Genomic DNA, 23,762 nt, shown 5'->3' on the forward strand with positions numbered 1-23,762 from the left:
AACTAAATCCTGGAAGGATTAAACAGTAACTAGATAACAATAAGAACAGACTAAGTGATAACTAAATCCAGGAAGGATTAAACAGTAACTAGATAACAATAATAACAGACTAAAAGATAACTAAATCCAGGAAGGATTAAACAGTAACTAGATAACAATAACAACAGACTAAATGATAACTAAATCCAGGAAGGATTAAACAGTAACTAGATAACAATAACAACAGACTAAATGATAACTAAATCCAGGAAGGATTAAACAGTAACTAAATAGCAATAACAACAGACTAAATGATAACTAAATCCAGGAAGGATTAAACAGTAACTAGATAACAATAACAACAGACTAAATGATAACTAAATCCAGGAAGGATTAAACAGTAACTAGATAACAATAATAACAGACTAAAAGATAACTAAATCCAGGAAGGATTAACAAGCAGTGAGTGATCTTCAGTTCAGCTTTATAGTGATAGAGAGGACACTCTATCTATATCTGGGAAAGGAGAGAAGGGTTGGGGGGGGGGTTATTAGTTGGGGTTTGGACAAGGACAAACCAGTGAGAAATTAGGTGAGATTTAAGTGCAGTTTTGAAAAGACTGCAGGAAGGAAGGGTAGTTATGGCAATGGGAAAGTTGTTCCAGAGTCTGGATATGGCACAGGAAAAAAAATGCTTCACCTGCTGAGTTTTTGTATTTGGTGACCTTAAGTAGATTTTTGTTGCAGTAGCATAGTGGTCTAGAAGAGGGATAGGGGTTGAGAATTGTATGGAGTGATGGGATTCAGAGAGGGTGGTTTACTAGTTTATGAGCAAAAGTGAGTTGAGTTTGGTGTAGGAGTTGTGGCAGTTCAAGTCAAGTCAAGGTTTCTAAGGGAGACAGTCGACTGCAGTAGGAGGCACCAGTGGCAAATTTTACGATAAATTTAAATAGAGGATGAGAAGTCTTTAGACTTTGTTGTTTTCTAGGAGCCAAATTGTAGCCATGGCCTAAGCTGTTAAGTAAACAGCTTAATGGGTTAATGGCAAGCCAGAATAGCAATGGTGACAGAGTCACCCTGGAATATCCCCCTTTGAATTTTTATCCCTGGGATAATAATTTGTCCATTATCATGGTTTAATTGCAAAGTGGTCTGCCATTGTTTCATGGTCACTGTAATATAGTCGATCAGTGTAGGATGTATCTTATACATTTTTAAGCACTCTTTTATCCATGAATGTGGGATACTATCGGATGCTTTTTTTGTAGTCAATCCATTCCATACTTAGATTCTTCCCCTTTTTACAGTTCTCCACTATGAACAAATGATCCTTTGTTCCATATGATTTTCTTTTATTGCCCTTTTGTTCTACTGCCATAATTGAATTTTCTTCTAAATGACTATAAACTCTGTCAGCATCAATTCCCATGTATAGTTTATACGTCGTCGGAAGGCAAGTTATTGTTCTATAATTTTTGGAGTAGCTTGCAGGTTCACTCTTAAGTAGAAACATTGTTTTATCTGTTGTTAGCCAGATTGGTGTCTCTTTGGAGTGTGCATATAAATAGTTCTTACTCATGGCTAGGTCTTCATGCAAAGATGTTAATACTAGCACCTCTGTCAGGCGAAGCAATAAAGCCATGGATAAAATCTCCAATGAACACTCATTTATTTAGCAGATTCCAACAGTTGCAAAACCACCAGCACTAACACAAAACACATAAATGTCTTAAAGTCTCCGTTTTCGTTTGATACACTTCATCAGATGTGGGCCATCTGTAAATGATTCAATTTATACGCTTAAAATAGAGACATCACATAAAAAAATCCAATAATAAAATTTCATACAAAATTTAAATTGTAGCTTAAATTAAAATAAAGTGCCTTTATGCATGTAAAAAATGTCCTTATTATGTACATATTGTTTTAATCAAATAAATATTGTTAAAAGTTTTGGTACTTACATATTATCGCAGCCAGATTTCAGTACTCACAGAACTCACTATGTTTCTGTGAAATGAGGTCTGCTAAGCTAAGAAGGGGTGTATAAAGTGTTCAGAACTATTCTATACGATTGATTTTTTACTTTGGAGGAGGAATAAGGGGAGAATTCATCTTTTGTGGTAACGCCTTTTCAACCTTGTAAGAAGGACGGCTGCTTCTCAGTCGTCATTCCTCATCGAAGTCATGCAACTCAGTACCTTCACCAAAAGGCAACCTGCCCATTTCAATTCTATGTAGGTGGACACACTGCAAGGGGTTAGTGCTACATCTGGGACATGTGTGAATCATGCAGCATGTGTAGCAGCTGTTGGTAGTTGTGTAACTGTCTACTGCGGCTACACAACCTCACATGAACAGGAGTAATGGTCTGAAGCAGGATAATCATGTAATACCCCTGGCTGAGGACTCCCGCTGGGGAGAAAGGCATCAGTCCCTGTATTCAGTATTTCTTGCAGGCACCTTTGGTTTGGATGGTTACTGACCCTCTGCAGTCAGACAGATTATTCCTGCGCAGGGTCCCTTTGCTGAGGTTGTAATCAGCAAAGCAGGATTTACGATGCAGCATGACTGGCACAGTGCAGTTCACTGAAATAATGACACATAACTCCCACGACTACGAAATCTGAAGGGTTTTCATCTCCCTGCCTCAAACCCTTGGGGACACATCACTACTTACTTGCATACATACCCCTTTGAAAAGCGACTAACCTTTTTTTCTGAAAAACACAAGGATCTATACAGGTACTGAAATCTGGTTGCAATAATACGTAAGTACCAAAGTTTTTTTAAAAATTGTATTAAATAATGTTTTAAAAAAAATAACTTTTAAATCCTTAAATATGTATGAAAGTGAACCATTTCATGCGTTGTAACCTCATTGATTTACTAATATCCAAGCGCCATCTACTGGCTTAAAATATATAACATTCTCTAAACAAATTGAAAACTAAAACACAGTAAAACATATGTATTTAAATAATTTGTTTGAGTAATAATAGATAGAATTATGGTGACAATTGACTTTACAGGCAAATAAAAAAACAGGATTGAATGAATATTTGTCACTTGTCCCCCTACTTAAATTAAGTGGCTAAGTTATAAAACTGTACACTTGCACATTTTGCTAATATAACCTTACCTTATTGAAACATGTAATTTTTAAACTGGGGATTTATAATATGTTTTTATAAAATGAGTTTTATGAAATGTTTGTTGATTTGTTTAAATTATTGTATTTTTTAACATTCAATATCATCATGGTTCATTTGCATCTATTATTAAAAACTCAAACGAAAACGGAGACTTTAAGACGTTTATGTGTTTTGTATTAGTGCTGGTGGTTCTGCAACTGTTGGAATCTGCTAAATAAACAAGTGTTCATTGGAGATTTTATCTGTGGCTTTATTGCTTCACCTGACAGAGGTGCTAGTGTGGATTACTGGTCTTTGTGCTTTGGTACCTGGTTGTTTGCTGTTTTTGGGAATTACTTGTTTTTTGAAGCAATGGATGGCGAAACGAGCACGGATAATAAAGGAAGGTATGGGAAGGAGGATGTTGGCCGAGCGAGGAAGGTGATTGGCCAACTAACTCAACTTGTCGACCTCCTGACACCACTAAGCCAGTCAATGGTTAGTTTAGTAGCAGTCATTCAGAATGGGCGGAACCAGGAAGCACGAGGGGCGGATTCGGAATAGCTAATGGAGCTACAAACGGTATTTCTTCTGCTTGTGGAGAACTTTACAATTCAAATGGAGAAAATGGAATGGATTTTTGGCTAACTCCAGTGATTTTGAGGGAAAAATGAGGAGAAAACATGCCTGATTTTTCGGACAACACAGGGGGAGCTATACTGGAAGGAATACAACCAGGGCAGAGAAGCCATGCTTCTGGTACAGATCAAACTACTAACAAACTTGAACTGAAGGACTGGTTACAGGTTAGTTTCAGTAAAGACTTTAAAGACAAATCTGTTAAGCCTGGACCTATGACAGAGACCTATAATAGTAAAATAAGTTATTTTCAGAAATTATTGTACAAGTTTAAAAGTTTGGATATTGAAAACAGCTATTTGAAAGAATGTATTTCTGAAGGTATTGTACCTAAAGGTTTGAGAATTTTTAAATACCCAAATAATGTTGTTCCAGGTAGTGTCTTTCACAAGAATTTAATTGAGGGTTTTAATAGATGTGGTCTAGAAATATTGAAGTGTATGACTGATGAAAATATGAGAGTGAAAAATGACTTGTTAAAAGAAATAGAGATGGTAAACAAATGTATTAAGGATAATCTAATATTCACTATCCCTTTGGAAAAGGAAAAACATAATAATATTATGATGGATATAGATGAACAGTGTGATGAATTGATTAAAAGGAAAATTAAAAAATTAGAATTAGAAATAAAAATGGTGTAAGCTATCCTGAACCTAAAGTCAGTGGTAGGTTTTGGAAAGGTGGTGACACAAGGGAGAGAAGGGTGAATAATAATAATAACTTTGTTGAACAAGTACGTATTTGTGAACAAGTCTCTGAACTTGATGACGTTTCAGAATTCCCCCCACTTTGTAGATCCAAAAGAATATGAAACAGAGAAGAACAATATCACCAGCACTATACAAATTTTTGGGGAGCAGGAAGAAAGGGGAGAAGGAGGTATTGAATATTAGTAATACCACCCACCCTGACTTGGAAACAGACATTATTAGACAGGATGAATTTAATACAGGAAATTACATTCTGGTTGATTCTGAAACAGTCAGTATCAGGGACAATGTCAATTTACAAAGGACTTTTTTACTATTTATAATTTTAGTGATGTAGTTTTAACGAAATAACATTTTAGTCTTTTATCTAAAGGTATTAAATATATCCCTAATAAAAGAGGAGATTTAGCTAGAACATTATTGGATGTTAAGATGTTTATGAGAAAAATTAATTTTCAAGTATTTTTTAACCAAAGTAAAACACAGGCATCCACAAATTTGACAAGAAAAAGCACTTTTAACCCACCCCTACATCCCCAAATTAAGAACCTAGAAAATGTGGTGGAAAAAGAAATTAGAAATAACTTTAATAAAGTAAAATACAACAAAATTTGGACAAGGCTGAAAGTAAAGTCCTGCAAGAACTCAGGGATGATGCAAGGCTAAGAGTAACGAAGCCTGATAAGGGTGGGGGATAGTCCTTATGAATACCCTGACCTATGAAGCCAAAATGAATGAATTATTAACAGACACAGATAAATACACAAGTGTCTCTAGGAATGAGATAAATATATCATATAGAAGGATAGGTATGGTTTTAGAAGATTTATTGATGGAAGAACTGATAGATCAGAAGTTAAAGAACTTCTTAACTGTTGAGAAACCCAGGATCCCAACTATTTTTGGGATCCCGAAGACACATAAAAATGAAATGGATCCACCCTTAAGGCCAATAGTCTCGGCAGATGGATCAAAAACACTGCCTTTGGCTAAATTTGTAGATAACAAACTTAAAGGATTGTGGTTGAAAAAACAAAGTATTTTAAGGGACTCTTGGAATTTGTTACGGAGCCTCAAATAGGAATTATACAAGGGAAATATAGGTTTCCTAACCATAGACGTTCTAGACTTGTTTTTGAGTATTCCCCATCAGGAAGGGCTTGCTCTATTTGAAGAAATAATATATGAAGATGGAACTTTGGCAAATGATGAATGCTCATTAATTTTACAGTTGGTGGAATTAGATTTGAAATACAATAATATATATTTTAATGGTAAATTTTTTCATCAATCTAAAAGAGTAGCAATGGGCGCAATATGCGCACCCACATATGCAAATTTGGTTTTAGCAAAGTGGGAAGAAAAATATGTGCTAGATTCCATTTATAAACATTGTTGGATTCTCTATAAAAGGTTCCTGGATGACATCTGTGTTTTATGGATTGGTTCAGAAGGAGAGATCCTAGAGTTTATGGATGTTTTAAACAATAGTACGAATTTTTTAAAATTCACCTACAAATATTCCCCAGATAAGTTGGAATAATTAGACATAGAAGTATACAAGAAAAATAATGTGTTTAATTCCAAGGTGTATAGAAAAAGCACATATTGTAATTCATATTTGCACTTTAATATTGCACATCCATTTCACTATAAACAAAACATTGTGAAAGGTCAGTTTATTAGAGCTAGTAGAATGACCTCTAATGCTGAAGATTTTGTTAAAGAGATGGTGTTTCTTCAGCAGAAGTTTAAGGAGAGGACTTACCCAGACGACCTCCTTAAGAAGATAGGTGAGGAGGTAGAACTGTAAGATACCAGCCTATCCTGGGGTTAGATTTTGATGAAATTCACGTGGGTAATCCTATAAAAAGTGAGAACTTTGATAGGGCATTAATTATTGAATATAATGGTAGCTCAACCCTAGTTAGAAATATTTTCACTAATGAATGGAATAAATTTCTTACATTCACTGATTCAGAAATGATCAACAGAGGTGACTTGAAGGTGGTCTATAAGAACGCAAGAAATCTGAAAAGTTTTCTACAAAGTAGTAATTTTAAAGTAGGGACCATCAAGAAGAGACATGGAACTTTTAAGTGCAGTCGTTGTTCACAATGTGAATACATACTTAACAAGGAAACTGTGACCTTGGAAAGTAGGAAAACAATCTTAAGAAGTAAGGATTACAGTAACTGTGATTCTGGGGGTTTAGTGTACTTAGCTATATGTCAGGCTTTCTATATAGGGAAAACAGAAAGAAAGCTTAAGAAAATAATTTATGAACACATGTATGACATTCAGACCAAGAAAGACAATAATGCCCTCTATAAACACACATTAGAATGTCCAGAAGCACATCTTCTATTTTCTGTGATAGAAAAAATAAATATGGATGGACGTGGGGGCATGTGGGAAGAAACAATTGAATATAGGGAATTATGGTGGCAATTAACTTTACAGGCCAATTAAAAAACAGGATTGAATGAATATTTGTCACTTGTCCCCCTACTTAAATTAAGTGGCTAAGTTGTAAAACTGTACACTTGCACATTTTGCTAATATAACCTTACCTTATTGAAACATGTAATTTTTAAACTGGAGATTTATAATATGTTTTTATAAAATGACTTTTATGAAATGTTTGTTGATTTGTTTAAATTATTGTATTTTCAACATTCAGTATCATCCTGGTTCATATACATCTATTATTACTCAAACAAATTATTTAAATTGATATGTTTTACTGTGTTTTAAAGTTTTCAGTTTAGAGAATGTTATATATTTTAAGCCAGTAGATGGCGCTTGGATATTAGTAAATCAATGAGGTTACAAAGCATGACATGGTTCACTTTCATACATATTTAAAGTTTTAAAAGTTATCTTTTTTAAAACATTATTTAATACAGTTTTTAAAAAACTTTTAACAATATTTATTTGATTAAGACAGTATGTACATAATAAGGAAAGTGCATAAAGGCACTTTATTTTAATTTAAGCTACAATTTAAATTTTGTATGAATTTTTATTATTGGATGTTTTTTATGTGATGTCTCTACTTTAAGCATATAAATTGAATCATTTACAGATGGCCCACATCTGATGAAGTGTATCAAATGAAAACGGAGACTTTAAGACTTTTATGTGTTTTTTGTTAGAGCGGGTGGTTCTGCAACTGTTGGAATCTGCTAAATAAATGAGTGTTCATTGGAGATTTTATCCGTGACTTTACTGTTTCACCTGACAGAGGTGCTAATGTGGATTACTGGTACCTGGTTGCTTGTTGTTTTTGCAAAGATGTTAATACTTTTAACCAAAAGTTAGGTACTGCATCTGGGCCTGGGGTTTTCCAATTAGAGGCTTTTCCTAACTTTGTTTTGATCTCTCTGGCTGTTACTTCATCCCATTTCACGTCCTGTACCTTTCAACTTCTTATTCTTTCTTTCATTACTTTTATCCATTTAGCATCTTTGTTGTGTTCCACAGGATCTTCCATAGATACTTCTCCAAAATGCATCTATTTCTTCTTTTTCTTCTTTCAATTCCTTTTAACTTGTTCCCAATTCTCTATAAAACCTTTTTGGGTCATCACTAAATTGCCTATTTTGTACTTTTCCTTTATATTTATGTGTGTATCTTCTATGTTTTTCTGCCTGTGCTGAAATTTTTAATTTATTATTTGGAATAGTGCATGATAGATCTGTTCTAATACCACACACTGCTTTTATCACATCTATCTTTCTTTGTATTTTTGTTGTTCTATTCCCTCATTTATAGTGTTTTAACAGTGACACTTCTTGCCTTAATTGCTTTATATTTTTCTCTATTTGATACTTCCATATTGGTATTCGATTTGTCCCCTTCCGTTGCCTCACTACCCTGTGCACTTGTTGTAGACCTTTATCAGTTATTAATTTAGCTGGACAGTAACATATCATGTTTACTTCTATCACATGGATCTCTATGGACAGTCCTAATTACTGTGTTCATTTGTTTTATCAAACTTCATTCCCACATTTTCTGTATGACAATGTCAATTGTCCTTTAAAACCCTTGTGTCTTCAGTGTAGCCATAGTGTGGAGGTCTGCCCATAGACTTTAATGCCTGCACTAGTTCACATTCAACTCTATTGATGTGATTCCAGTTTATCTCTAAAGTGATATCACCAAGGTATACTGTAAGTTTATTTAGGCCATTGCTTAATACAAATGTAATGAGGGTTTTTTGTTAAAAAATGACCCAATTTTAATGATATGGCAGACATGCATTTCATTACTTAACATACCATATGCACCAATATGTACAAGAACTGCAGCCAAATAATTTAATAAAACCAGCATGTAAAATCTGACAAGACTTTTTCAAATTACGTTTTTAGACATTGTGTAAAATAAATAATTCCCAAAAAGTATATTCCGTGGCATACATGGTGTATGTCTGGTTTCATTCCCTTGTATGTAACAGGGAGAGGAGTAGTCTAATTCTTTTCCAGCACTGCATTTCAAGGCAGCGTTTTCTTTTTCCTTTATGACTTACCTGCTCATTGTTTGAAAACATCAGTTAAATAATGTTGTTTTCAATGTTTGGTGAATTTCAACATATTGGAGAAGATAGAGAAAGTACTTTATGTGTAAAAAAAAAAGATGCAGGGCAAAGTGTGGGGTGTAAAATATTTTAAGGAGGACAGTGCATTTTGTAGCTAACCTTTATTATGAATTTTCTGAGGTTGGCTTCTGTCTGGAGATTAAAACATAAAACACTGCCTTCAGAACACCAGTAGCAGAAATAAGTAGTCCATAGGTGTAATCCCAAATTCTTTAATAAATCACAGCAAGTAAAACATAACAGTTTAGCATTTAGTTTATATTTAACATGTTGGTTTTAATAGTGCTGCATCATTAAATAAATTTTGATTGTTTTACTGAAAATGTTTTTTTATTGGTGGATTTTAAATGTTCATTAACCGTCAGTATATATATTGCACTAGAAATTTTATGTGTTTAGTTCTGATGAAGATTAAGGTGTTTGAACGAACGAGCTAAACTGTTGTGTTTTACATCCTGTGATTTATTAAAGAATTTGGGTTTATACCTGCGGACTACTTATTTCTGCTAATGGGTGTTCTGAAGACAGTATTTTGTGTTTTTGTGGTACCTGGTTTTGCTTTTTTTTTTTTTTTCCTGTGTGGAGATATATATTGACTGTCTTACTATTCAAGTCTGTTTTAATATTAAATGTATGCACAATAGAAAGACTACAAGTATGTAAATATAAAAGTTGTGTTGTCGATATTTCATAATTATTGTAGCAGACTGGTTGAGAAATACAATGCATACGATGACCTGAGTTTGCCTTGTTGAAGGCAATATTAATGCTGGTAATGTTCCTTGCCCAAACCTCAGAGTTGATTCTAATATTCAAAGTAGTTGTCGTATTTTTTGTTTGTTGGCAAAGTACTGGAATGGATAAAAGAGAATTATATGAAAGCAGCATTTATGGCACTGACGTCAGTGGTGTATGTGATGAATACAACTTTTTTAGCTACACAGGTTAATAAGCTCACTTTTGAAGAGCAATTCTGCAACAATAAAGAGTGTATATAAGAGTGTTCTCCTTTAATGCCATTAAGCAACATGTCTAGAAAGAGAAAAAGGACTAAATAAAGACCAGGTGAAAAACTACAATGAAACACAACATGCTCATTGCCCTACAACATGCTCATTGCCCTAACCAAAGGTTATAATCACACATTTTGAAAAGGGGTGACGGGGGCGATGATCCCCATCTTACATTTATTGCCTGAAGAGCAGGAAAGGATACATGTTGATACCTTAAGGACAGCAGGAAAGCTAAGTAGTAGAAAACAGGTGATACCTGCATGGAATGGTGCTGGAATGAAGCCAAAATCAGAAGTCATTTGCTGATGCCCGGTAGGGAAAACGTAAGATGGATCAGTGCAGTAATAGGGGTGCTGTGCTCTTGAGTCTGTTATTCTTTGGATGAGATGTTAAATCAAGATCCAATCTGTCTGAGTTGGTGGTAGCTCAGGTGTTTGTAAAAGACCCCATTGCATGTGCTAAAAAGGCTCTTCAATAAAATCATGTACAATGATTTATTCATCATCATTACAATACTTACACATCATTGTATTTTCACGTTGTCATTTCTATTTAACAATTAAACAATAAATAACAATACAAAATTCACATTCACTTGTTTTTCCACCTCTCCATCCTTTATGCCACAACCGCCCTCATGCCCTGGCAAGCTTTCCCCTAATAAGTAGGAATACCACCTCAGGTCTGCCCTGAAAATAGTTCACTAACCTAGTGGAACTAACCAAGTCTACAAAGGGCAAATAAAAAACAATCAATAGATAAACAATTCTTCAGTAGCAGACGATAGGGCTGAATTCAATGATTGGCTTCACATTTCAGATATTCCTTGATTAGTACAGAAAATGATGGTGCTAGTGACTGGGATGCAGGAGACCAAGTTGTATACTGTAATAATACAAGAAGCAATGCACATCAGTATAGCATTACAAATCTTCAGTTTTGACATAAAACTGTTTCAAAGTGTTTGTATATTTGTTGTGACACATGAGTGGTTGACAATGAGCAAGACAGTTTGTAAAGCATTTGCTGGAATGAAAGACAGTCACAACATAAGATACCAGAGGTTAAGTCCTTCAGTGGAACTGCACTCATAACAGTTGTCCTGATACACTCTCCATTATGCCCAGGCAGGTGAAAAACAAAACAACAGTGTGAGGTAACAATAACTAAAAGTTGAAATATGGTAACCCTCATAAAGCACCAAAATACACGACACCTTGAAACCCAGATTGTCACCCTTTCTTCATTCAAATATATGAAAACGTGTGTGACAACTGGTCAAAAATCTGTGATGTGATAAAATTCAGAATGTGGAAGTAAAACCTTGCAGGTTCAAATGCACTAGATTCTGTAGTGTGTTAGACTACAGATATTATTTGTGAGTATGTAAAATTAACTTTTTACACCAAATATGATTTTTGAGAGCTAAACATTAATGTTTTACCTCATAATGTATAATACTTGAGAGGTATGCTGAAAGCTAGGTCAGCCTACATGTCAGTAAACGAGTTAGTAAGCAAAATCATCTGAAAACTTTTCTTTTTAGTATCTATGGCTTTGTTTATAACTTATGTAATGTGAAAAAATGAGTACAACTATGGGAAAAAGTTTAATGCTAAATACCATGCCAGCTGTAACAGTGCTAGTTACAGTGTCAATTTGCCAATGTGTGTTTCCTACAGAAGGCTTATGTCACTCCATAACAGTATCAACTCCCTTGAGATTTTACAGTCTATTAACATTTAATCACATTTTCTTCCAGGGAAATAGCTGATGGAGGGGGACTATAAGGGCAGAGATGGTGGTGCTTTTATTAAGATGTGCAACAGATAACGCAATACCTGATGCCTCAGAATCAATCAGTGGCATAAGAACTGCTTCTTCCCACTGTCACCCCACATCTGACTCACGGTAGTGATACTGAAGTGAAAGATTTTGTTGCAATACAGACAAACTGCTATGCTTTTCAGTCCTTTGCTATTTATGCTACTTGCCTACCTGGATAATGTTGAGAGCAAGATTTTCCACTCTGCTTCTTTTTGCTTCACATTTCAGCCTCTGCCTTCTGGTAATTATCTGTAATGTGCCTTCTTCACTGCAAACAAGTGGAGGAAACAAAAGTTTATGTAAAAGATGCATACTTTTAAGTAATCTTCCTCTACATTGCTACCAACACCTTAAGTGTTTCTTTGTGTACTTCCAAAACATGCAGGCTTAAGATGAAAGGGGTTACATGAATGTTCTGAAAAAAATGAAAGACCCAGACCTGCAAGAAATAGCCAAAAAAAGTTGTAACAGCTGTTGGATTCCAAAGATGGTTTTGTGTAAAGATAATATAAGCATTTAGAGTACTTGCATGTATTTGGTGATACTGTACAAGCTACTCCAATAGCCTTCAAGTCTCAGTCACACTTACTATTTGGATAACAGTAACATTACACAGTAGAATTAGATACCCTTTGGTAAGGGCCTTTATAGTAGCTAATAGCAGTGGTTGGTGGCAGTCGGTACTATCTTATAGTCTGGGCAGAAGGGGTCATAGCTAGTAAACCTGTGCCAGCCTTCTCCAGGAATGTCTGTGTGTTTGTATATAAATCAAATCTCAAAGTGTGTGTATAGAGTTCATAGATTAGTACTAGGCCAACTGCTCTTGTGGACCATTGTAAGCCTAGCCAATACCCCAAGTGAGAATCAAACTCTGCATCTTGTGTCTATAAGGCAAACACCTTAACCAAAAATCTGTTTTAAGTGCAGCAGGCCGAGATTCAGGACGCAAAATAGCATTAGTAAAAGTATCCAGAAGTACCATCAGTGATCCTAGAGCACTCCCATTTGAAACACTGTGTCATTTTGACCATGGTATCCCAAGAGAGCTTCTCTAAATGACAGAGTGTAGGGTGTCATCTTCATTAAAACCCAGAGCCATGGAGGAATGTATTTTGAATACATATTCTAGAGAATCACAGTCCCAATCTTTATATTTAAAGGAAGAATCCCTCCTTCTTTAGAGGGGTAGGAGGAGGGACAGCAGCACAAGGAGCTTAAAAACAGTGAGGGGGCTTTTGAGGTGATGGCTTTGAAACAGCCCCAGATTAAGGTTGTGTTATTCATTCTGAGCATACCTTACAGCCTGAGGAGGAAAAGTACGTTTGGTCCTCTGCTTTTTCTTTGTTGGGACACCTACCTGAAAAAATCATAGCGGTTCAGAGCCCTGACAGAGTTACTACTACTTCCACAACTAAAGTTTGAGTAATACCTCCAGTCCCTCTAAGATGGCCAGCTGGGGTTCCCCCTTCTGATCTGAAGACTGGTCAGCCACGGCAGGCATACAAGATTGCTGCCCCATATATACCTCCAACAGGGTCACAATAGTGGGGACAGCCACAGGAACTAGATAGTCAAGAACTTAAGTTATAATGGAAATGTCTAGGTCAGTCTGGTCAACCAAAGCCTCATACGTAGCCCCTTCTTTGTTAAAAGGTGTATGTCAGGGCTACAAGGCTCAGATGACACTGCAGTGTGCAATGTCTGTGCTTAGTTTTCTAAATAAATCTTTAAGAGGGAGACAGCTGCAGAGGGTCTTTAGGATGAAGAAATGAAATAACAGTCTTTGTAGTTCTACCCTGCACCTAGACAAAAAAGACATAGTGGTGATCTCTGAGAATTTGCTTCCCAGTCACATTTCTCTCTCTTGGATAAGATGCATAAATTAGAAGTAGCAGTTAGAAAAGAGAGGGTACTTATCAGCCCAAAAGCTAGGAAATTGTACTAGTCATCTTACACACGCAAGATGAAGAATAGTTTTGGTTACAAGCTGGCAGGCAGCAAGGAACTTCTCAGTCAGTTCAGGATCTATGTCCCTTGTGTGCCTACCACTTTTGGGCTTGGGTCATTCAGACGTACAGCATGAAGAAGGCAATATTTGGCAAGATATCATGTCAGTAATACAACAGTGATCTTGGCAGGACATTTTTCTGTACAGATGTTGCATTTGCAGACCACAGATGAAGTTGTCCTTGCTCAGTGCCTACTGAGCGTGCACACACTACATTGTACTGAAATGGACATTACTAGTCTACTTTCCTGATGCATCAGTGGTTGCTGCCAGCCCAGTTCCCATATCGAAACCACCCTCTGGTATGGCCTGCTTTCCCATATTTTGCAAGATCAGGAACTCCTCAACCTCACTGAGTCACTTCCATAATAGCCATCTTCAGTGTAGCTGTCTGTTACTGACAAAGGAAAAGCCACAGGACATTATAATCAGCAATCCTTCAAACCTACTGAAGAAAGCTATTGTGCTTGCCAACAGCATTCACATACAACACCTGCCAAATCTGGTTTTGATGTCTGTCTGTAGTAGGTCATTCTCCTGGGTAGAGAACTTTTCCAGGTATTGCCTCCCGTAAGTGTGTATGTACTGGCATGGTCACCTAAGTAAAACATGTCAGTATGTTTACAGTATGCTGTGGGATCCCCACACGTATGGCCACAGCACCCCCACCCAAATATGTTCTATTCATCACCTATATTTTGACTATGCAAAATTCCCCCACCGATTTACTGCAGTCATTGCTACTCCCCCCTTCACATACCTATTTACAGCTACTAGCAGTAGGCTATGCACAGAACCACCACACATTTTCAAATTGTAGCCATGACTCAGCACATGGAATGCCATATCCCTTACAGCATCATCCTTCCCAAGATTAAACTTACATAGTTGCACCTCCCAACACAGACATAGTAAGACAGTACCATGCCAGTGTTATGGGTTCTTAGCTCCACACTCACCATAATACTTGCCTCTTCCTGGCATCCACCAGAGGTTGTTCTTACCATTGTACCTCACCAGGCAGGGATCCTGTACATCAGTGTGTGTTTATGAATCTTTAAGAAGCTATCCAAGGGCTTTCAAAAGTTTTAAATACTGAGCATGTGGGAGCCTGACTGCCATTTTGTAGTACGCTGTTGAGATGTAGGCATGTATGTATGTAAGGTCTGTTAACCAATTTGTTTACATTTTATGATGGTACTTTCCATCCTGATGTGTTTCTATGTATTAAAGCGTCTAAATGAAATACCCTGCCTACTTGTCATCTATGTTAGAGGGATGAGCGACATGGTGTCAGATGCGGCATGTCTGAAGGGACATCCAAGCAGAAGGACCAAAATGATTTGTTGCCAGAAGGAGTTCATTTTCTTCCACCCAAGTCCAAGAGGCAACAGGTTGGCATTGGAGGAATATAGAGGAGTGAATCATCCCTACTGCGCGCATAATTCATAAAACAGATCAGACATGAATTTCACATATTAAAACTTGCTCAAAACGATTTCTTATTCACAAAATATGAAACTAGGCATACTGAATGCTGCAAATTATATTCAAATAAACAGATATCAGATATTAATAAAACTATTGGAAGTACTACAGAAAATGTTTGAAATAAAGTTTGAATTGCATAAAACGAATAAGAGGAAACTGCCACATTTTCACTAAGCACATATTTTTCATATTAAAGATATCAGTTATCAGAAGTGTATAAAGTGTTCACATGCTTGTGTAGTATTACAGTAAAGTTATTTTGCAAAATACAGCCATTACAGCGTATATTTTACAAAGTACAGTATTTTGAAGAGTTTATTGTGCATTTGAATTATTACAAGCTCAAAGAACAGTTTGTTCGTACATAATTACAACGGCCATATTTTCAATGCATTTGTGCATACTTTGTGGGCATGGCAGACAGATTTCGAAAACCCAGTGCACTTCTGTTTGACAATATTGCAGAGAACGAGCAAGAGTACATTTTCATACAGGATGCATTTTCTGATGAAGAAAAAAGGCATTCATTCTGCTTAATTGAGATGGGTCAGAAGCAATTGACAGGGAACATTCATTTGTGTATGTACCTGCTATCTATACAGACAAGGGGGGGGAGGTCATATCATTATAGAGACTGAGTCAAGGGAGGACCTGGAGTGCTTAAAATGTAAATTTAGAGAAACGTATAACCCCCAGACAAATGTTACAATGGAAATATATTAAGGGATCAAAAGCCTGGTGAAACTTTTGCAGCATATATAAACTGACTTGAGGAATAAGGCTAAAACATGCAGATTTGGTGATTTAAGGGCCGAGTTGATAAAGGACAGACTTGTGTAATATTAAAGATGATGCTGTGAGAAAAATTTTGCTTGGTGGCAGTGATTTAACTTTGAATAAGGCCATTGAGATTTATCAGATATATTAGCTCGCAGAAAAGCATACAAATATGCTTACAAAAGAGAATAGCTCTAGAAGGCACAGATACAAAGCTCATGTTGATGGTATGCAGCAAGGGGTTAAAAGAAACAGGCCCAAGCACATGGCAGCAACTGTAACCCCTACAATGCCCATTGGTAAACCCCAGAGCTTTCCAGCAAATTCCAGAGTTCGCACAGTCTCAGTGAAGCATAAAAGAGTGAGTTAGCAAACTCAAAACATGGACCCCCCATCCAGTTTCATTGCCAACCGTCGTAACTGTGGTGGAAATCATGAATCTAAAAGGGAAAAATGTTTATCATTTGGTCAGCAATGACACAAATGCAGTAAGTGGAATCATTTCAAAATGTGTTGCAAATCAAAAGGCCCACATTCTTTTATTAGAAGGGAACAATTCAAAAACGAGTTGATCAATTAGAGAGCTACAATCCTACTCTATGTTGATGGTGTCAGTGTTTTACGAAACAATTAATACAGAAGATTTAAGGGCAAAGAATGAAGTATTTTTTACTGTTTGGATAAATAGAAAACTCATACAGCTCAAAGTTGACACAGGTTCCAAGTGCAATGTTGTGTCAGCAGCAACATTTGCTAGAGGGTATCATGGTGAAGGCCTGATTTGGCAAAGTGTGTGAAGCTTGTTGCTTATGGTGGTGAGGAAAATCAGACAAAGTTCAGTAGTGCTTTCATGTTACTCTGCTGGCAGATGCTACTACTTGTTATTCTGTGCGGTCAGGAGGCACGCCCAGTCATTATTAGGGCTCAGAGAGTTTGAAAATGGAGCTGCTCTCATTTAATAAGGAAATCTACCAAGTTAATTTGAAAGATCACCACTCTATTTTTCCCCAGTACATTGTTTTCTACCTATGCTGATCTTTTCAAAGATAAACTAGGAAAGCTTCCAGCTGTGTTCTCCATGAAGAAAGATCCAGATGTTAGTCCAGTTATCAGGCTAGTTCAAAGTTCCAGTAGCCATGCAGGATAGAGTCAAAGCAGAGTTAAATAAAATGGTGCAACAAGGTGTGATTTGTCCAGCTGCAGAACCAACTGAGTGGGTATCTTCCACGATGACAGCTCATAAGAAAAGCTCAGATGACACAAGAATATGTATTTATCCAAGAGATTTGAACTAGCTAATCTCAAGCTCAATCCACAGAAATGCAAATTCAGGCTTCAAGTGGTTACTTATGTTGGTCATTTATTTACTAGTTCAGGCCTACAACCAGACCCTTCAAAGCAAACTGCCATTCTCAAGATGCCAACTCTACACAATGTTCAAACCTTGCAATGTTTTCTTGGCATGGTTAACTATCTAAGCAACTTCATTCCAGAGCTGAGTCAAATCTCAGCACCACTTAGAAAACTGACAAGTAAAGATGTATCCTGGTCTTGGTTAGAGCAACACCAAAGAGCATTTGATGTCCTGAAACAGAGAATTGCTAGTCCACCAACTCTCAGATACTATGATGTTCACAGGCTAGTTATTCTTTCCTGTAATGCTTTGAAATCTGGTCTTGGTGCAGTCATCCTACAAGAGGGTGAGCCTTTTACCTATGCATCGAGAACTCTTAACCAAACTGAAATGCAGTATGCTGAGATAGAGAAACAGCTTTTGGCAATTGTGTTTGCAAGTTTGAAGTCCCTCGATTATGTTTACTGTAGACCTATCCAGACATAAACAGACCACCAACCTCTAGTCACTATCTTGAGAAAGCCTATGCATTCAGCTCCAGCCAGACTGGAATGCATGATGCAGAGATTACAAAAGTATAATTTCACTCTTGTCTACAAGAAATGCAAGCTTCTTTACCTTGCTAACACATTATCCAGATCGCCCAGAAACACCACTGAACAGCATGAGAATGAGAACCTTGAATCTGAAGTCATGGAAGTGAGAAATGTTTCTTCATGTCTTGATGAGCTGAGTTTTACAAATGCTTCACCACTTAAGGATGGCCATCAAAGTAATCTAGTTTACCTACTTCATTTTTCTGCAGACATGAGATTTTGACTGACAATGGTATCATTATGAAAGGTCCAAAAGTAATTGTTCCAAAGTCCTTACAACAAGAACACATTATCTTACATCGTGGTCACCCAGGAACAGACTCTACCAAAAGAAGGATGAGAGGACTAGTATTTCGGCCTTTTATGTCACAAGACATCGAGAGAGTTCTTTTATCTTGTTCTGTGTACAATAGTACTAAGCCACATCAACAGAAGGAACCACTTCAGTTAAACCAGGTTCCTGAACTACCTTGGTCAACAGTAGCCACAGACATTTTCGAGTGGAATGATTTGGCATTAGTAGACTTATTCCAATTGGTTTGAGACTGACCTAATTCCTGATCTAGTATCCAGTAGTCATTACTAAGATGAAGCAGCATTTTGCAGTCCATGGTAGTCTGCAAAAAGTTGGTTCTGACAAAGGCACACAGTTTACAAGCCAACAGTTCAAAAGACTTGCTGAAGAATGGGATTTTACTTATGTTACTGGTAGTCCTGAGTAACCGCAGTCAAATAGTTTGGCAGAACATGCAGTTCAAAGTGCAAAACAGTTACTAAAGAAGTCAAAACAAGATAATAGTAATGTCTTCCTGAATCTCTTGAATCTCAGAAATATTCCTCATGATAAACATCTTTTTTCACCTGCCCAGAGACTTCTGTCGAGACAAACCAGAACCACATTACCAATCAGTAGTCAACTGTTGGTTCCATGTGTTAAGACAGGTCAGTGAAAACCAGTAACGTTCCATGTAAGTTGTTCATCTCGCCTTCATTCTCCACTGATGGGTTCGGAGCCGATCCCTCGGCTCCGGGTCGGCCAACCACAAAGCTCAAAGTCCTCAAACAGCCCCAGGCTAAGTCCCTATCCCATGATGCACCCAGAACCACTCCAGATCTCGTTTGCTGTGTATAATACCATATGTCATTCTTTTAGTCCCAAGAGAAGGTATATAAGGATTGGGCAGCCAGGATGGATTCAGCATCTCAGTCATCTAACAGCCCAGGAGGGGGTAGGAGCGAGGGATGTAAGAATGAAGGCGAGATGAACAGCTCACATGGAACGTTATGGTAAGTACATAACTTCTTTATGTGAAGTTGTTCTATCTCTCCATTCCTTCTTTACTGATGGGTAGCGTCCCAAGCACCATCAACCTCGGGTGGCTCATGGGAGTATATTTCTCAGGACCGTGGATCCAAAGGAGGCCCTGTTCCTGGAGGCCTTGTCAACTTTGTAATGAGTGATAAAGGTATGAGGTTTTGGCCAAGTGGCTGCTGTGCTGTTATCAATAGGAAGTCTGGCAGAAAAGGCAGAAGATGTAGAAACAGCTCTGGTTGAGTGAGCCTTAATTTTACACTATAAAGGCATGTTAGCAGCTGAATAAGCAAAGGTGATACAATCAGATAAACATTTAGAAAGAGTTGTTTTAGCCACTGGTCTACCCTTCCTGGAGTCTGAAAATGAATCAAAAAGCTGGTCTAATTTCCTGAAGTTTTTTGTTCTATCCAATAAAATTTGAGCAGTCCGTTAACATCAAGTTTGTGCAGCATGTATTAAATTGTTTGAATGGTTGGGGAAGAAGACTGGCAAATCAATAATTTGGTTGAGACTAGTTTCAGTGCAAACTTTGGGCAAGAATGAGGGGCTTGTTCTAAGTGAGACTCTGTCAGCATGGAATATCAAATAAGGAGGCTTGATGGATAAAGCCTGAAGCTCTGACACTCTGCGGGCAGAAGTAATAGCTACTAAAAAGATGGTTTTCCATGACAAAAATTTAAGGTCACATGAGGAAGCTGGTTCATATGGTGGAAGAATTATGTGGGAAAGCATAAAATTTAGATTTCATGAAGAATACAGAGATTTCACCGGAGGTCTAATATGAAAGGTCCCTTTGAGAAAGGCTTTGGATAATTTGTGTGACATAATACTGAATCCTTCGAATCCAAGATGAAAATTAGAAGTGGCAGCCAGATGAACATGAACTGTTGCTGCTGCAGGTCCTTTGTTGAAAATCATAGTTAAGAACTCTAAAATTGAGGCCATAGGGGCTTGGTAAGGATCAATATTGTTTTGTGAGGCCCATATAGAACATTTTTTTCATTTGCTAAGGTATAGCTTCCTCATAGAGGATTTATGAGAAGATAAGAGAATTTGCTTCATCTCATGAGAAAGGTTATGGAACCTGGCTATGATGGGAATTGGAGCAGCCAAGCTGTCAGCTTCAGGGACTGCAGAGAGGGATGAACTTCCCCCGACGAGTGAATCAGAAGGTCTAGAACTGGGTCCAGAATCCAAGGATCCTCCAAAAGATGAAGTCGAAGGAAGGGGAACCAAATCTGACAAGGCCAATGAGGGGCTATTAGAATGATGGTCCTTCCCAGGGTTCTTGCTTTCTGTAGAACCTTGGGTATCAACAGGATTGGTGGAAATGCATAGAGGAGACCCGGAGGGCAATCGTGTACAAGTGCGTCCCTTGGGGCTTCTCCCAGAGGGGGAATCAGGGAAAAGTAGCTTCTGCATTTCGTGTTCATGTGACTGGCAAAAAGGTTGCAGCAAGGCTGGCCCCACCTTTGGAATATCCTATCCACTATTTCTTTGACTGACCATTCGTGGGGCAACAAAAATGCTCTGCTCAGCTTGTCTGCTATCACGTTGGATTTCCCCAGATGTGCATTGCCAACAGAAAGTGCTGGGTGAAAATAGCCCACTGCCATACTCTGACAGCCTTGTGACAAAGGGAGTAAGACCTGATTCCTCCTTGTTTGTTCAAATACCAGACCACTGACATGTTGTCTGTCTGAATCGCAATCATACCCAGGGGAAGAGAGTCCTGAAAGTACAGCAATGCCAAAAGTATTGCTCTCATCTCTAGGACATTGATATGCAGATGCATCTCTTGATCGGGCCATGTGTCTTGGGCTGTCTTTTCCTGAACCCCCCCCTCACCCTATCAGGGAAGCATCCATGGTCACTGTGGGCACGGGGGGGGGGGTAGCACAAATGGGTGTCCTATTGTGATATGAAGTGAGGTCAACCACCACTGAAGATGCTTTTTGCAGGAATTTGTGATCATCATCATGCAAGACATGGGAAGCTCTTGGTAAGACCATTAAGTGAACAGCCACTGTAGTATCCGCATGTGCATACAAGCTAGTGGTATGGCTAGAATTGCTGCTGCCACCAGGCCTAACAATTTCAGAACTTCTGATGCTGGTGCTTTGTTTTTGGATATCAGAACGCTGACATGCTGACGAAGAAGACTCTTTCTATTGGAAGCCTTAGTTGTGGTGGTGTCCAGTTCTGCTCCAATAAAAACGATATGCTGCGATGGCGAAAAGGCAGATTTTTCTGAGTTGATTGTAATGCTCAGTTGATTGCAGACTGACAGAGTGGACTCCCTGGCCTGAATGAGTTAATGCCTGGTGGTGGCGACAAGGAGCCAATCTTCTAGGTACGGAAATACCTGGAATCCTAAACACCTCAGGTGAGCCGTGACCACTGCCATGCATTTGAACACTCTGGGGGCTGTAGTGAGGCCAAAGGGTATGGCTCAAAACTGGTAATGATTGGCTCCCAGTCGGAAGCGCAGATAATCCCTGGATGGCCTGGCCATTTTTATGTGGTAGTACACATCCTTGAGATCCATCGAGCACATCCAATTGTCTTTCCCTAAGAAGGGAAGTATAGACTGAAGCGTGACCATACGGAACTTCTCTTGCTTTACAGATTTGTTCAGTCTGCTGAGGTCCAATATGGGTCTCCAGTCCCCTGTCTTTTTTGGAACTAAAAAGAATCTTGAGTAAGTTCCATATCCTGTCTGGTCTGCTGGGACTGGTTGGATGACTCTTTCTTAGCAACGTTTGGGCCTCTATTGTTGCTTGTTCCCTGTAACTGGATGGAACGTCCAGGATTTTTCTTATGGGTGGAGGAGGTGTGGCAAATGGGCTGAAGTATCCTCTGGAAATGATACTTTGTACCAGGAGTGGCTCATGCCATCGGACTGCAGGACTGCAGCCCTCCCAGCAAAAATGGACAATTACATTCATACATATTGAATAAAAAATAAAAAAAAATAATTTTTACTTTGTTCGTGTTGTGCACTATGCTCCTAAGTGACTCTGACCGACTTGCAAAGTCCCGGAACTTGAACTACATATGCTCGTCGACTTCTGTTTTTTTTTTTGTTTTTTTTTTTTCGGCTTGCTGCAGTCACTGAGTCAGAAAGGAAAAGAAAGGAGAAGACGGACAGTCAGTCACTAAGAAGTGAAGATAAACAGAGGTAGGTGCCAGACTCGGCTCTGTCTACAGAATCAGATGAGGCCCCCCCCCCCCAAAAAAAAAAAACAAGCAGAATGCTACAGGAAATAGCAGTGTGTACTTCATGCCAACTATCTGACACTCCCTATGACCAGATTAAATGTGTTCAGTTTCTGTCTGGTATAAGCTGACTTGGCATTTTCTACAAATGCTCTTGTTTCAACATTTCAACACCTTTCCTGTCTCACATTTTTTTTTAACAGCATTTACTATTGTTGGTATGTTTGTATCTTCACAATTGCTGGTCTGTGCAAGACTTCTTAAGATATAAATGTGATGTGACCTCTCTTTTAATATGTCCTGCTGTGCTATACCAGTCCAGTTGCTGTTACTGGCCTTCATAATGCATATGCATATACAGTCTGTCCCTTCCAGCTTTTCAGAGCTGGCTGTAAACTTCAGAGTTTCCTTCCTTGCTCTGTCTTCAGTCACCCACTGCTTTTTCCTCTCCTTTATTCTTTACGTAATCTTTTTTGTTCCAGATTTTCATCCAGAAAGAACTTCCTTCAGTTAGGATCTAAATCTGAACCAAGTTGCTTTTTTACTGGCTTTGTCTGGCAATTATTGATTTTCCTGCTGGCATAGCATCATTTAATATGCTTCTCAGTTGGTGGCCACCTTCGGTGTTCGGGGTAGATGGCACCTCTGAGTTTGGTCTTTGTTCAGTGTTATTGCAATTTTTTTGTAGTAGTATGTACTAATTAGGACTTAGAAAACTTCACCCTACATTTATTTTAATTTCAGAGGTGTAGATATTATGGAAACTGAGATTTGCTTTAGCTGTTGGAATTTGGATACACTAGGGAATGAGGTGATTAGTGTTTGAAACACTTTCCAATTTTTTTTGGGGGGGAGCTATTTGTCTACATGCTAACAGTATGTGGCACTGTGCCATCATCCTGATGAGTACTGTTGTTGTTGCTTTTTTTTTTGTTAAGTTAATATGTTGTTCAGCACTATGCTGACTACATGTTAACAGGGAAAGGGGGTGGCTACATTGCAAAATGCATCACCATTATACAGAACACGGCTTCAGTACCATAGGCTACCCCTTTGGGATAGGCTAGTACACCACTGGCCCTCTTTGTATTG

At 38.0% G+C, this 23,762-nt stretch overlaps 1 protein-coding gene across 2 annotated transcripts in view; it reads right to left on the reverse strand.

Annotated features, from left to right (window-relative positions):
• Positions 1–23,762, reverse strand: part of LOC122789943 (arf-GAP with Rho-GAP domain, ANK repeat and PH domain-containing protein 1-like) — a 1,460,469-nt gene that overhangs the window by 269,521 nt on the left and 1,167,186 nt on the right. For both annotated transcript variants that reach the window (XM_044057421.1, XM_044057422.1), the window contains one exon: positions 12,082–12,178. In XM_044057421.1, coding sequence (XP_043913356.1) covers positions 12,082–12,178 — 97 coding nt within the window. The remainder of the gene's footprint in view (positions 1–12,081; positions 12,179–23,762) is intronic.

This window comes from Protopterus annectens, chromosome 15.part0, assembly GCF_019279795.1.
Source record: "Protopterus annectens isolate FY-2018-M chromosome 15.part0, PAN1.0, whole genome shotgun sequence".
Classification (NCBI taxonomy): domain Eukaryota; kingdom Metazoa; phylum Chordata; order Ceratodontiformes; family Protopteridae; genus Protopterus; species Protopterus annectens.